Source organism: Syngnathus floridae, chromosome 11 (assembly GCF_059516105.1).
Source record: "Syngnathus floridae isolate MCC-2025c chromosome 11, RoL_Sflo_1.0, whole genome shotgun sequence".
Taxonomy (NCBI): Eukaryota; Metazoa; Chordata; class Actinopteri; order Syngnathiformes; family Syngnathidae; genus Syngnathus; species Syngnathus floridae.
The window spans coordinates 8,365,414-8,381,822 of record NC_142423.1 but is presented as its reverse complement, the minus strand read 5'-3'; the positions used below and the strand labels follow the sequence as shown (position 1 = coordinate 8,381,822).

The 16,409-nt window shown below is 39.7% G+C and overlaps 1 protein-coding gene across 7 annotated transcripts in view; it reads left to right on the top strand.

Moving 5' to 3' along the window:
• LOC148390864 (receptor-type tyrosine-protein phosphatase gamma-like) overlaps positions 1 to 16,409 on the top strand; it is a 145,545-nt gene that overhangs the window by 74,536 nt on the left and 54,600 nt on the right. For all 7 annotated transcript variants that reach the window (XM_088389135.1, XM_088389132.1, XM_088389134.1 and 4 more), the window contains one exon: positions 13,988 to 14,092. In XM_088389135.1, coding sequence (XP_088245261.1) covers positions 13,988 to 14,092 — 105 coding nt within the window. The remainder of the gene's footprint in view (positions 1 to 13,987; positions 14,093 to 16,409) is intronic.

Sequence of the window (16,409 nt, the reverse complement as noted above, 5' to 3'; positions counted from 1 at the left end):
GGCCTTTTCCTCCGGCAATTTAATTTTCCAGAAACAAATAGTTTCACACTTGCTGAACAATGACCAACCTTCTATTTGTAATCTGCTCTGACAAGAGATAGCGTGACACCAGTCGCAGCTGTTGAATTTGCTAATTGTCACGAAAAATCCTGATCTGATTTTTTTTGTAATATACAAATGTCATCGCAATACCTGCGAGTTTGCTCATCTGTCAAACACTATTGCTCACTGAAGTTGTGACAGCTGCTGCATGTTATTGTCACAGCCAATTTAAACCCCAGCCCAAGTGTTTACCGGAGCGAGGAGACCTATCCCCAGGTAACGGCTAATCACTCAGGGATTCAACACATCATCTGTCCCACGCTTAATAGTCGGCGCGGAACAGGCGGTAGAAGGCAGCAGCTCCGCCTGAACAGCCACACGGCTCTCAAGACAACTCAATGTTATGGATGATTGGTCCAATTAAAAGGTTTTGGTTGAGCTGATGACACTGGTGGTGACTCCGTCGTGCCATCCTGACAAAATGAGACAATCATTTAGCATAGCCGCTACTTTGAGATAAAATGTGTTTTTGTGGAATTATGCTTTGGAGAGCAAAAAGTTACAATAAGGGTGACCTGTTATTCCTCATGTCCAAAGATGAAACAGTTTCCAATCTCTTTGAGTCTTCTATCTCAAGTGTAAATACAAATTTCAATTGTGATCAGTTAATTGCTTTATAAATCAAAGTATCGTATCTTTGGACCATTAGGCACACCGCATTATTAGGCGTACTATCAATGAAGGGGTTTAATTTAATACATTTTCATACATATGGCGTACCAGACTTTAAAGTGCATTATCTTTAATCGTTAATTTGAGAGATTTAGCGTGATTACGCTAGGTTCAGACTGGACACGAATTATCGATTAACGCCTCGTGTCTCGCTTGCTTTTGTTTGCTTTGCAACCACACATTTTGTCAAACAATCCATCTCGACTCACCCCTTCATACCTGTCCACTTTTTATTGCTGGCAGTTCTTTTGACAACCTGTCACTGTTGTGACCAACCTTCATTCCAATTCAATTGTCTTTTTTTTCTTTTTCCATATAGCATCCTGCACAATTTTTGATCTGTAAGCATTTTCTGCGGATACTTTATGAATGTTGTCTTCTGTATATGTTGACCAAAATAGAATTGTAGATCAAGAGATTACAGCAAATGGAAATGACAGTAAATTCCTTGCTGATGCTACTAATACCAAAACAAATACTGCACGTACATTCCTAGAAAATAGAAAAAGACAGAAAGCAATAAACGGGATAAAGCGGCTTTTGGGCTAAATCTCTGTGACTCATATTTGATAGGATAGATGAGGTATTATAAATGTTCATATGAAATTATTGTTTCTCCGGTTCATCTTAAATCGAAGGTGAACATAAAACAAATATAAAGCTAAAGTCGAAATGACACAAATTTGTAACGAGAATAATTTACAAGCATTGTGCAGACAATTACGCTAGATATTTTTGTTGTTGATTGCTGGGAGCTCTCATGTTTGCACACACACGCACACACACACACACACACACACACACAAAAAGCTTAGGTGTAGTTGAGGGGTGGGCAAACGAATAATAGCCACCGTGGCTAACTTTTGTTTAGACGGCGGAACCTTTTTGAAAAACAGTCCACGGCATGTCGGAAAGGTCACCACTGCCGTTACCTTTTGAGTCTTCGCCATAGAAGTAGAACTAAATACTAAGGCTGGCTGTGTTGATCATAAGACTATTCGACATTTTGCCTTTTTAAGTTTAGTACAAAGCTTACTGGAAAGATTCTGCTTTGTTGTGCTGTTGCAGGACTTGAATAATTTGCAGCACTCTTCAATTAAGTGCTACTCTTCAGCTCATCCGTGAATGAGTTCCAGAGGTGTGAAACGCATTTGCGCACTGGGCCAAAGGCACAGCAAACATTTATTGAATTGACAAAAAAACATTTTTTTTTTTTACAGATACTAAGCATCACTTCATTAAAGTAGAATCTGACATGACATGACAAGACAAGCTTTACTGCATTTACAATTATCATAACGTGTTGTTATCTTGCCTCTAAAATGTGTTATTTTGGTGTAAAAGTTAAAATTGTGTTTCCCTACCTATATTGAGCCAAGCCAACCGTATAATATGTTAAAAATAAACATCTCGTGGCAAACAAAATGTATGAATAGTAAAATAACGATGACCTTGTCTCAATTCACTTGCAAATTTACTTACTCGGTGTGACTCAGGGCCTCTTTAATTCAACACAAACTTGATATAATATTTACTTCTAGCAATGAAATTTGATCATTTCCTGCAACATCCTTCATAATCTCATGGCAGTTATTGCTATGTTTGATTGTGGTGGTGAATCTGAAATCCTGATTTACAATGCTAGGGTAATTGAAAATCGGTTCGCTAGCATCTTAAGCAAAACAAGTTAATGTGTGTGTGTGGTGTGTCAGTGACAACTAAAAAGTACTTGTCGGGAAAAAGTCGCTGTGAACGGGAGAACTGGTCTTTATTCACTCAAGCTTGCTGCACTGGTTGTTTCCGGGCTATTTAACAAATTGTACTGCGGGCCGGATCTAATTGCATAACGGGCCGTTTGTGGCCCATGGGCTGGGAGTTTGAATGTTGAATCCATAAAAAGAAAAACATCCACAGTCAAGAGGTCAGCAGCCATCAAAATGCTTTTGCTGCGTGTTTTCTTTTGTCCAGCAGACATGACAACCAAATTAAATTCATTGTGTAGGTGAATATGATAACCTTGCCTTATTCTATTCAAACAGCTTTTGCGAAAGTAAAAAAAAAAAAAAAAAGACAGTAGCGCTGCTTCTTTTTTCCGCTTGGATGAAAATGTCATTTCAGAATTATCTCTGCAATGACCTCCGATACCACTATGTGTTGTTCACGACATCCTTAGCGCATTATGGCATCTGCAAGCTGAACTTTATGGTAGAATATTAAATAGGTGCTGCTTGATGCACATAGGAGCATTCTAAACGGAACACAACCAAATACTACTATGCATAAAATTACCTTTCTGTGAGTGAGACAACATATAATATGAGGTATATTATTATTTATTTATGATAACCTGTATGAGTTATATTATTATATATTTATATCATGTTTTAGTTTTGTATGTATAACTAATAGTTATTTTTGTTTCTGGTAGAAATACAAAAATACTAAGTACATGTTTTTATAGATGCACCTGTAACTAGGGCTGTCGCTATTGAATATTTTTAGAATTGATTATTCTATTGATTAATCAAATAATCGTACATTATATTTGCATTTAATTGGATATAAAAATCCCCCCATTACTATTTAGTAAGTGATTATTTTTGAGTATTTAGTATTATTTAATGATTTGGATGGATGGAAAAAACAATCGTTATCAATACCACACACGTAGAATTGATGGTAATTGTTTTCCAAAGTAAATGTTTGTTTACGAATGTCTTTGAGGTTTTACTTTAGAGAGCCTGAGATCATAAGATTTGGAAATCTTTATTTAAAAATTGGCTCTAAACTATTAGTTGATTATTGAAATACAATGAGATTAATGTAATAATCGATTTGTCGTCGATTGATCAATTATTTATGGCACCTCTGACTGTAACAAATATTTTGTACCATTTGTAGCTGTGTACAAAGTAAACATCCCTGGTCGATATGTCAAGAATAACACCAAGGCAAAAGAGTACAAAAAAATAAAAAATGACTGTAGAATGTTCAAGTCATTTTCTTTATTTGTAAAGTTTTGCCAGTTGAAGAAGGGAATTTATTCCATTCTTAAAATGTTCAGACACTAACAATAGAAAGAAAGTATGTAGGCTTGGTGTGACCTTCAGAAAAATACAAACAAATACACTAAAGGAATCATAATGTGCGGTATGACATGTCGACTTTGGAATGCATTGTTGATCATCAACTCGGTAAGCTCAGATGTCGATACTAATGGCTTCTTTCGTCTCACATCTGTTGTGATTATGAATGTCGCATTCGAGTTCGTTAAATCGAAGCAAAAAAAAAAAAATCATGTGCAATCCAACTCTAATACTGAATAGTGTACAATCGTTTCAGTTATGTGGTTAGTGTATCGCATTGCTCGCCACGGTTTTATTCATCATTTCTAAATGCAGCCTTCAAGTATTGATCAGAGAGCAGCATCAAAGAGCGCTTAAAGAGGAAGCAAAGAGTTCTGACTGCTTGTATGGCCCTAGGCAGGCGTGAAGATCCTGTTTGGAAGTGATGCATGCAAAGAAGTCCTAGAGCACCCGTTATTATTTATGGCTAACACTGAGTCATTTGGCCAGTCAGCTTCAGGTTATATATACTTATTTATAAATGTTTATTTGATTTTTTTTTTTTTTTTTTTTGGGGGGGGGGGTTATCTTGGCAAGTATTAAAACTAACAGTTGGATTTAGCTTGATTTTACAAAACCTTTTAAATCTTTGAATTCCAGCATGTCTGTTATTTCTCTGTGGGGTGTCAAATGTAGTATGAACATTTGTTTTCATTTTACAGGGATTTAATGCATATCTAATGTAGAGGAGTAATGGAGGAAGATTCATACATGATCTAATATCTATCAAGTGAAACGTAGAGGGGTAATTGACGAACAGATGGGTGCATTTTTTTTTTTTTATCCAATAACTATTGTGTTCAGAGGAATGACCTTGAGTGTTTGCTCCTTCAATATTCCAAGAACTATTTCAGAAATTGCTCCTATGCTACTCTGAATTTCCACATGTGAGTAAAGCAAACTTGTAATATATTAACATCTCTCTGACTGTCAATCAAAAGTCTGAATTATTATCTTTGTAAAGGCAGAGAGCTGTTGACACAGTCCTTGCAATGGATCACTTGATGGTGAAAAGGGTAATAAAATTGTAGCCGGATGTATGGTTTGATATGCTACAGTGTTCAGACAGCTTCAAGATTCTTTATTGTATTCCCTGAAAGCAACGGGTCTACTACAGAGGTCAATATCCTTGAATTTGTTTAATCTTGTTAATGGTTTTCATCAGAGCCCCTGATGCACTTAATCAGCGGGCACCGCGGCTATTTAATGTACTTAATTCACTGTAGGAGTGTTGCCCTTGAAGTGCAGTTGACAGCGGATTGACACAATTGAGATTTACCGAATCATTTCACTGGTTTTTGAGAAGCCTTCCTGGACTTGAAATTCAGCCACTTTTGTAAATGCTCTCTCCTTCCTTACAGGAAGTCGGGACATTTTCATTCATAAGACTTGGTTTGAGTCAGACAATAGAACAATGGTTTTTTATCAACATCTTATCAATATAGACTAAATACCAGGATGTGCCCCACCTCCCCCGCCTCATTTTTTTTTATTATTCAAGCTTGATTGAATGCTCTAAAGACTTTGATCTTTGTTTCAAACAGGGCAGCACATGGGATATTGTCCATGAGTCATTCCAATATAAGCTATAGCTACAGTCCAGTGAGATCATAATTTAAAATGATATCACTATGTAGGCTTACTGAATTTTTGTTTTGTTTTTAGCTAACCAAATACAAGCCCCAAGAGAAATTATTTTAGGAAAAGCAGAATAACAAGTGATAATCAAGGAAAAGGGAAAACATACCGTATGCGCGGACTAATTGCGGAATGTGCTTACCGTGTTTTCCGCACTATAAGGCGCACCTAAAAACCTCCAATTTTCTCAAAAGCTGACAGTGCGCCTTATAATCAGGTGCGTCTTATATATGGACCAATATTGAGCCACTACAGCAGGCGTGTCCAAAGTCCGGCCCGCAGGCCAAATGTATATGTCTCATATATGGACAACGCTTTAAAATGGGCCATTCATTGGAGGTGCGCCTTATAATCCGGTGCGCCTTATAGATGGACAAAGCGCCTTATAGTGCGGAAAATACAGTACTTTTCTGTTTTTTCAGCTTTTTTTTTAAACTGTCATAATAAAATATACAATTTATGACAGAATCTTCATATAAAACCAAAATATACTAACATCTGTGATTTTTTTTCAAATATTGATTTTGCTTAAAATATTCAGAAATATCTTTTCAAGCCTGACTTAACCAACTGTCTCTGAGTATAAACAAACACGATTCTAAGAATACCTTTCTCAATGTGCACATGACCTTAATGCTTGACTTGTTTCATCTGATCAAAATCCACAGGAAAGGGTTTGCACGCTCTTGAAGTGTTGAAGTGGCCAACATAACATATTTGGTACCGTGTCCCGAATGCACTGAATGGATGTAAATGCTTGATGATCCGTAAAGGCCTTCAGCTTCCACAATGCTAACTAGCCCGCGAGTTGAACACATGCACACGCAAATACACACGCACACATATCGGTCCCAACATCATGCGGTGTTTACGGGTCGCTGTAATCCAGAGATCCCGTGGGTCGATGAGCAAGTCGGGCACGACTGTCTGGGAACGATTGACACCCCGATTAATTGATTTTCGGCGAGAAGCCAGCAGCCAGGTAGAGGAGGTGCGAGTGAACATGATGAGCGGCTGCATTCCAGTCAGGCTTTTGTTCTTTCACTCATGAATTTTCTCTTTTTTAACCTGGATGGAAAAACTTGTGATAGCAAACGTGTCAAATGAATCAACAACACTTCTTTTTTCCTTGATTACAACTTTTGACAGAATTCTTAACATTGAGCTTATCTATTTTTCCAGACTCTTGCAAACAACATAGCCAACCTGCTTAAAAAATAAAATAAAATAAATACTCGGCTTATATAACACCTTGGCGGAAATTGCGTTTTTGTCAGGTTGTCAGTTGATGACGCGCTTAGATGAGAATTTAATTAGAAGACCTTATCCACTTCTTTCCGAACAGACTGCAGTGTAAGTGCAGCTTAATGAGCAAGATGAGTGTGCCTTCTTTGCCCTTCCTCCCATTTTGCTTGCTTTGTTGTTCAAGTTCCCTGATGAATCTCAGGCTAAATTGTTTTCTATTTGGACGGCAGTCCAAGGCCGGAATACACACAATGCCCAAGAGGGTGTGCGCGTAAATGTGTGTTCTGGACTTATTTCAAAGTTGGTGCCGCTCATTCTGGCATCAATTCTACTTAGTTTCTCAGTCTCTGTCCAGGAAGCTGTGTTTGAGGTTCCCAGCTCCCAGCAAGGAGTTGAAACAAACATCTCGCCACTGTTTGAGGTAGCACCAGCTGTCAATTAACATGGCGAATGAAAAGCCAGACTGGCATCAATAGGTCGTCAAACTTGGAAAAGACATAACAACGGGTTAAGGTAAATTTAAACGATTGAATTGTTTCCCCCTGAGGGTCTGTTTTAATGCCAGGCTTAATTGTATGGCTTCATTTCTTTGGCCTGGAGCTTCTTGTGTACTCTGCTGAACGAGCTTGTTTGCGTTTAGCTGTGTAGACCAAATTCTCTTCATTGCGATTTGAATAGTTGTTTTAGCATTTGTGAGCTTGACGTTGCAGCCCCTAAAGGCGCGTCTCTATGCGCCTGATCTTTGGCTGATCTTGGCATTTCACATGCTGGCAGGTTCCCTAGTGTGACTTGAACACTTAAGGGGATATCGAGCCACATCGCCCACTTCCCCAGGAATGAAAAACACATGCACATCCCACTCTAAAATTCCCCTTTTTAAACACAAACTCCCTTCAGCTAGGCATACTGTTTTACATTCCATTTTAATCCAAATCAAATCATTCTCCATTTTATCTTTTTTATTTCAATTTCAGATGCAACAAATTACTTTATAATCACAAAATAATGATCCATAGTCTTTTTGATTCATGATTCATAGTCTTCAGCGGGCCACTTATGATTGATTCCATGACACAATGCTTCGGGCCAGTTTAAATTTAGGAATTTGGTCCATATATAAGGCGCACCAGACTATAAGGTGCACTGTCGGCTTTTAAGAAAATTTTAGGTTTTTAGGTGCGCCTTATAGTCTAGAAAATATGGTAATATTGCTATAATGTTTAACTCTTGTAGGCACCAGGAACACTAATTTGACTGTTGTCAAGTGTTTAAATTGACATTGCCATTGTATATAGACTGACTCACTATAATGCCTTCAAATGCCATTCCTTACATTTCTACTGAAATGAGACACAGTAAACACGTGAAGCGGCATCCGGCCTAACTTGATTTTAAGCTGGCAATTCATCCACTTTGCAAGACTCAAAAATTGGGGAATCTAACTCATCCGTGCGTGATCACAGTCGCAGCCGACCAAATTTCAAACGAGCTTGAAATTCATCCAAATGTCGTACGACTGCTCGGCGTCAGCCAATCGTTTCTCATTTTCCCCGCAACATTGTGAATCGTGACGGCCGACCAGACTTGAAATTGGCCCTCGTTCAAAAGTAAGTCTGTTGATTTTAAATGATGTTCCATTCGCATAGTGTAGGCCCAGTTGAACATAAAACCGGAGAACCACACATTCCTAATTGAAAGAAAATAGCATCGCCGTAAAGCCTTCGTTAAACATTTGTCAGAAAAGTTGCATGTGTTCTTGCACGTCACTTAAAAAAAACTGTTCAAGAGAAGCAGATGTCATTTGACAGTTGCCTCAATGCTTTGCTGATGAGATTGTACAGACAGCAGCTGTCTCTCCCTGCATTTTTTTTTTTTTTATGCCGCATATGCAAAGCAATTTAAATCGAGAGCCGTTACACGCTCGTGATGGCTGTGAAACCACCCTCAAGCTCACTCCTGTTTGGTGAAAATTCTGTCAAAATGATGGGGCTGTTATTTTTTTGTTTTGTCTTAATTAGGCAATTTAATGGTAGGCCTTTTTCTTTTTCCTCTCAAACTGGAAATATGGAAATAGTTTGAAGTGGAATGAGCTTTGCCTCCCATTCAATCAAAGTATCCATGGTACGCGTTAGCTGATGAATGTAAAGCAGGCTGCCAGGCAGAAATGCCAAAGACTGATTGACACGTGAGAAATTATTACATTTCTTCCAGATGCTACGTCTGACATCACCCTTTCTAGGCAAATACTGCATAAAGTGCTCACATGTTACAAGTGAGTGTTAATCTTCACCTTTTTGGAGTGAAAGTGTTCACCTAACAAGGTGAAATGATGTCAGGGCACATAATATATTCCTACAAGTATTTTTTTTTTGTAAATGAAACTGAAAAGCTGTGAACGAGCACTCTCTTAATAATGGGTGATGACACCATGGCATGATAGTTTTTCTGCAGCTATTCTGCTACCAAGGTGAAAAGCGCCATACATCACACGCCAGAGGCTGGTGGAGGCGATTTACTTCCAAAATGGCTTCTTTTTATTTGCCGTTACTTATACGCAATTTATACACAGTGGTACGTCTCTGTCGAAGAAAATAAAACGGGGCGAGCTTAGCAGTTTGAGATGGTCAAACCTTAAAGGTTGATCACAGTTGGAGAAAATCAAAATAATATAAATTGACCTTAAAACCTTATGGTAGATTTACAAACTGTACGACCATTGTGGCATTCTAATTTAGAAGTTCCACTATAAATCCAATTTTATTGTTTACATACCGTATTTTCCGCACTATAAGGCGCACCGGATTATAAGGTGCATCTTCAATGAATGGCCCATTTTAAAACTTTGTCCATATGTAAGATATGTATATACTACATTTGGCCCGCGGGCCGGACTTTGGACACGCCTGCTGTAGTGGCTCAATATTGGTCCATATATAAAGCGCACCTGATTATAAGGCGTACTGTCGGCTTTTGAGAAAATTGGAGGTTTTTTAGGTGCGCCTTATATTGCGGAAAACACGGTATTTTTAATATAGTCAATCCAGCGACTACTTGATGCTGTTAATATCTGTTTTGCTACTTTTAGGTTTGTAGCCAGTTCACATTATGCATCATTAAGCGACAAGGCTGGCATCATCTCAATCTCGCATTATCATCCTGTTATAATTACTCACACAATTTGTGCCTGGAAATGGTCTCAAGTTAGCAAATGTGAAAATGCTTTTGGGCGAGCGTCTCGCCTCCGACACTCGTGTTGGCGCAGATTCACCTTGCTGTGTTACTAATTATTCTAGTCATTAGCTGCAATGGCATTCACGTAGAAGCTTTCAAGGTGGGAGATCATCACTGCTTCTGCTAATTAATGTGAAACCCAAGTGCGCCGCGTGATGACTAGGCCAAAAATTTGTGTTATTTCAATGTGAACCGTCATAGTGACCCGATCACTCTTGTTATGTCCGAGGTTGTCTCGCTACATTTTTAGTGGTCGTCTTTCTCCAGTCCAAATGACATCGTCTCAAGGACGAGAAGCTTCAATCTTTGACTCACGATTGTTTAAAGCAGGTGTCACAATAACTTGGGATCGGAACAGAGGAAGTGATTCTTATTATATATATATAATATTTCTTATTTAATATTCAGCACGCAATTGATTTTTAATACCAGTCACTAATTGTACAAGCTACAAGAATCATTTGTTGTTGCTTTTTCCCCCCCAGTCAGTCCTCCTATGCCGCTTAACAATTTCCCCATGTAAATTACAACAACAAAGATAAAAATCCCTCCTGGCCAGAGCAATATTAATTTCTTTTTTGTTTTTGTTTATTGCATTTGTTTCTTTTAATCCCACTTGGATTTAAACAAGTCACATTAGCAAATCTCTTTGTTGCCCAATGTGGCATCTTACTTGCTCTACTCAATTCGTCAGTCCACAGTGTTTGGAACCGCTATGACTTATCTGCTCATGGGACCTGTGGGGTGCCTCGGGGGGTGCGGTGAACTTTTACGCCGCCGCTGCAGCAGCAGCAGCAGCAGCATAAGGAAACCGAAAATTGCGTGCATCTGACTGCCTGAGCATGTGGCTTTGGTTAAAAGCTAGAACGTCAACAAAAACAAGTTTGGTGTTATTTTATTATCTTTCCATGCTGTTGCTAAAAGCGATATAATGGATGTTGTGTACATCAACATGATGTTTAAATTTAATTTTTGCATGAAATAAATACAAGCCACTGTAAGTTTATTTAGAATTAACTGATGGCATATTAAGATTAGACCTGAATTAGCAGTGACACTGTTTGGGCAAGCAAAAGTAAACGGAATACTTTAATGGTATAACACAGGTATATTTTAGCACTTTATCAAGCTGTCCATTTTCTTGCAGTTATTCTCAGGTCTTGTTGCCAGGGCAGCAGGCTAAGGTAGGGAGTGCCTAGGCACCCCACGGAGGCTTGTATCTGTGATCTTGTTCTGTCGGTCACAACCCACAACTTGTGACCAAAGGTGATGATGGCAACGCAGATCCAACGGTGAATGGAAAACCTGCCGTTTTGGCTCAACTCCTTCTTCCGATGTCGAGCATTTCATCACTGCAGGTGCCGCACCGGTCGGCCCGTCAATCTCTTACTCCAAAAAACCCGTAAATATTTGCATCATCCCAGCTGGTTCACACTCGGCTGCAAGCAAAAGTTAAAAGGTCTCAGCTTGATGAAGCCAGCAGGACGTCATTGTCTGCTGAAAGCAGGGACGCAATACCGAGGCCACCAAACCGGAACCCGCTTCGACTATGTCTAGAAATTCCATCCATAAAAGTTATGAACGGAATCGTTGACAAAGGGCAGCCATGGTGGAGTCTAATCTTCTCTGGGAACAAATGGGAGTTAATGCTGGCTATGCGGACCGAACTCTGACACCGGTCGAAGGGGGACGAAAAAGCCCATATCAGGGTTTTCTCTCCAACTCCAGAGTGGAATCGAGCTGGGAGCAAGCACTTTGTCAAGGCAAGCCCGACTATATCTAATCGGAACCTCTCGATATTGCCTACCTGCTCAAGCTCCTTCCATGCTTGAAGGATGTCCCCGCCTTAAGCTGCTTGCAGGGAAGGAGGACCTCACCCACATTGTCTCATTGTTGCATTTGACCCCATTTCAAGGTCAAACTCCATAGGGGGACCTCGTTCTAGCTAAAGGTCTAATATATTTATTTTCAAAGGGGGTAACCTATGCATAGTCTGATCGGTGTCTTTTCCCATGTTTATCATTCGTTTTAATTTCATGTAAGTCACTTCAGTTAATTCTTTTAAGCATAATATTATCATAAAAATCTGGTTGTTTAAATGAAGACCTGCCTCCTTGATAAAGGTCTTTTCACTACATACACTTGATAGTATGACATTTTAACTTCACTCCCGGATGTCTAATGCAGGTGAAATGCTCCTGTGGTGGTTGTTAGGTTGTTGTTGTTTTTTTCTCCCAAGGCTCCCGGGGGGAGGGGGGAGGGGGGGTTATTGGCTTGTTGTTGAGTGTGATATGGAACAAATAGCTCAGTAAAGCAGCAGAGGAGATTGCCCTCAGGGCGACAAAAAGGGGGAAAGGTGTTCTGTATGCTGAGGCATTACATGGTCTTTATCCATAGGGCCTTTGAACATCTCTCTTATTAAAATATACAACTTAAAAACACAAGATTTCTGTGTTGAACCATTAGATAGAATTGCAGTTTGCACGAGATTCCTACATTTAACTTAAAGGAAGGTTTAAGCGTAGCATGGCTCTCGTCCGTCTCAGGCCCAGCGCAAAATGCATTTTCTGCTCGGCTCAATCAACGATGCTATGGCTTTAATCCTTTGCCCTCGGGGGACAGCTGACGTGGATGAGAGTAAACTGTTGACATGGAGCTGTCTCCTATGCTCTCTGATCAAAGCTTGCACGGCCCTCCTGTTTCACAACCTGCCTTCAAATATGCTGCCAGTCTCTGCCGCAGATGCAGCCTCGCTCTCTGTTTCACACGCATCATTTTAATCCACTGCGAGTTGATAGATGTGATCACAAAGCGGCTATTTATGACGTTTCCTCCCTGTACCCTCTCTGACCTTCCTTTGCATGCATTGCGTTCGATTTGGAATCGACTCACGTGATAGCGACTGCCATATTTAGAGGCATCAATGTGCTGACTGAAAGTGCAAGGGAGAACTTGGCTTGATGCGGTGCTGTTTAATTAATCCCCAGTAATGATGCAACTATTAGTAACAGCCAAGATTATTTAAATGGCTGCAGGGGTGAGAAAGGCTATGAGGTGCTGGAATACACAAGAGATGCAAGTCAAAGACTTTTAACTAGGAATGTTCCGATCTGGGTTTTTAGCTGCGTAAAACCGATACCGGTCACCCTTGAGCGTGATTGACCGATACATTGCCGACCATGTGACTTTTCAATTTGAGAGCTACAACTGCTGATTTTTTCTAAATAATTGATTAATCTCTTTTTTTTTTTCAATTAATTGATTAATCACATACACATATATACACATACACACATATATATATATATATATATATATATATATATATATATGATTGAGTGGCCTAAAATTCTAGAGGTTCCACTCAATTCCACGTGGTTTTTGAAGTCTGAAGCCCTACAAAATCCGTCTGATGGTTGTCAAAGTACAACAAGAAAATGTGTGATTTAATCCTGCGCAGTTGACAGTGTCACTGCTTGTGGCAGCCGCACTGTAGCGCATCAGTGGTGCAGCTGAGTTCCAGGCCAGCTGCTGCAGAAATGGATGTAATTGTTGGTAACTGTTGGAGTGCACAACACATCACAGGCTCCGCAGGCTGGCAAATCTTGTTGTCTGCAGGTCTTGATGGTGATGATCATTGCCAGCCGTTCAAGCTTTGTGTCAAACGATGCTTACTGGAGTGGAAGCGAGAGGTTTTCGTTGGCACACGTTTCTTGTTATTGCCTCTAAGGATAAGACACTGGGGTGGTAGATACTGCTAGAGTGTGTTTTTGATCATCATCTCCCTCTGGGGTTACCACCATGCTGGGAGTTGCAGCAACTTCCATCTGATAAGATACTTGAGCAGTAATATAAACTTGCAAGCATGGAAATGCTATGAATGTGTCATATTTACAACCCACTGGCCTAGCACAACATTAACATTTGGCAATCGCATTTTGGCAGCCTTCCTAAATGTTCTCTTCTCTTTGCAGTTGCATCAGATGGCCAGCCTCACCATGCTGGAGCAAAGCATCATGGGAGCGCAGGTCTAATAAGGGAGAGGAGGGCAACTGGGGACTCCTACTGGTCCTACTCAGGTAAATCTCATTTCAGAATCTCAGTTTGTTTGTCTTTCTCACTTTATTGGTCCCCGTGGAGGGACATTGTATGATTTGTGAGATGTACAAGTGTGTTTGTTTACTTTGTTTTTTTTTTTAATACATTCCATCGCCTCCAGAACTCGCCTTCATTTGAACAAAAAGTCAAAGCCACAGCACAAAGATACAAGATTTATCTGCGTTATTGCCAAATGTTTTTATCAGACGCACCCAGCAACAGTTGGCCCACATGCGAAAACAGCTGTATTTCTTGGCCTCCCTCCTGCTTCTCATTATTGTTAGCATACACAGTTTTAATGCCAAACAAAGTGCTTTGGGGAAATCAAGACATGCCTCCTCCATAACCCCCCCTCCAAAGTGACCACTCATACTGAGGCACATTTGTGTCCTTGTACTTTATCTTGCATACATTAAGGATGCAGCTGCAGTCAGAAATTGTCCAATGCTACCAGAAAGGTGACTACAATCTACAAAACCATAAAGGCAATCTTTTTGTCCTTTTAGGCGAATGGACAAAAAGAGAGCTACTCTAAGTATTGCCTAATATAACCATCAATTCTGCTTAGACAACTAGCTTGACTTTGAGACACTAAGATGGAGGTATAAAGCAAGCACTTGAACACCACGGGAGTCTTTCTGCTTTGTAGGTGCGTGCTTATTTCACTGGTCAAAGACACACAGACTCCACGCTTTGATGCCGGCTGAAATGTGCTCTCACATTTATGAGTGTTCAACACGTGTCCGACATTTTTTCCCCGAGCGTTAACGTGTGGACAGTGGAATTGTGCTTCTGAATAGCCTTTAATGGGCAACAAAACTGAGGTTGACTCTAAGATTAAAAAAAAAAAATAGAAGGATATATTTGCAACATCGCACTTTGTGGGCGGGGGGGCGTAAACACAGCAAATGCTACCATAAACATGCTGCATTCATGGCATTCACTATTTATAAATCATCCACCCACCAGTCTCACAATTTAAATTTACTGAACATCACTTTGAGATCTTCATTGGTTTACTTGTTCAAGAACATGGATTTTTTTTTTTTTTTTTGCTGTAATATTTACAATGTATTTATTGGCACACAAAGCGCATGTTTAGCCTTTTTTTTTTTTCTTTTTTTTTCTTGAAATTACTGCTTCATGTTCAGCCATACACATTTGCAGCAAGCACCTGAGGCCCCCGTGCAAACAGAGCTGTCCAGCGGGAAATAGAGGTTATGTGCTTTGGTAAAGGGCACCTCACTAGATGGGCCCAGGAGGTGAGAAGCACTCTGTTAAATTGTATTTACAGCTTCCAAGGTCCAAAAACAGCTTCCGGAAAAAAATAACTAACTTGCTCTCAGAATGTAATGCATTTCTGTATCTGATTAGATTGAGGGGGCAGTTTGTATTTCATAAAACAATTGCAGAAGAAGCCGATGTTTCATATTCGGGAAATGGAGTAACGTGTGCTCGGTATGCATGATGTCACCTCAGTTCTACGTCTTTGCCTCTCCCAGTTGACCTGAGCAGGAAGTGAATTACTATTCAATCAAGGCCGCTATTTCCATTCTTACAATATGTAACCAACACGTTAAAGTTGGCTGTAATCGCTTGAAACTTGGAATTGTTTTTTTCCGAGCCGCCTCCCTTAACGGTAGGTAAATGATTAAACGGGATTTTAAATCAGCTCGTGACAGTGATGATTTAAAGATTTTTAAATGCACATTTATGAAAAATAGATTAGAAGCCCTTCTTTTTAATATACCTGACGTGGTAACGTCAAATTAATTAGTAGATGACTGCCTATGTAGGAATTACTGAGTGAAATCACACATCTCCTCTATAAAAGTTAATGTTATATGTAATCAAATGTCATTAATTTTTTAATGATGGGAATAATTTCAGCCTGCCTCTGCCGTGCAGGAAATCTTATATTTGTAGCACCAGCAACCCCATTTAGCGTATCTCAATTGTGTGTGGATCGTTGATCACATGATTTATATTTCAGAGTCCATCTTAATGAAGACCAAATCCATTATTCCAGAATAATCTTCCTGACACTTTACCGAGATCACAATTGTTTTATACGCAAATTGTTTTGTAATAGGAACAAAGATGATGTTTGTGCGGAATCCGTTAATCCTTCACCAATCAACTAGCTTGACCGCTCGATGAAAAGAAAAGGAAGGCATCGAGGCGGCGTAGAAATGTCCATTGCCTTGAAAAGGTAATTAGCAGCTAAGGCTGTGAATGGAGGACCGACAAGCGTGCCTCAGCAGCTAAATGGTTATTAAGGGCATTTGCTCTGTGCAA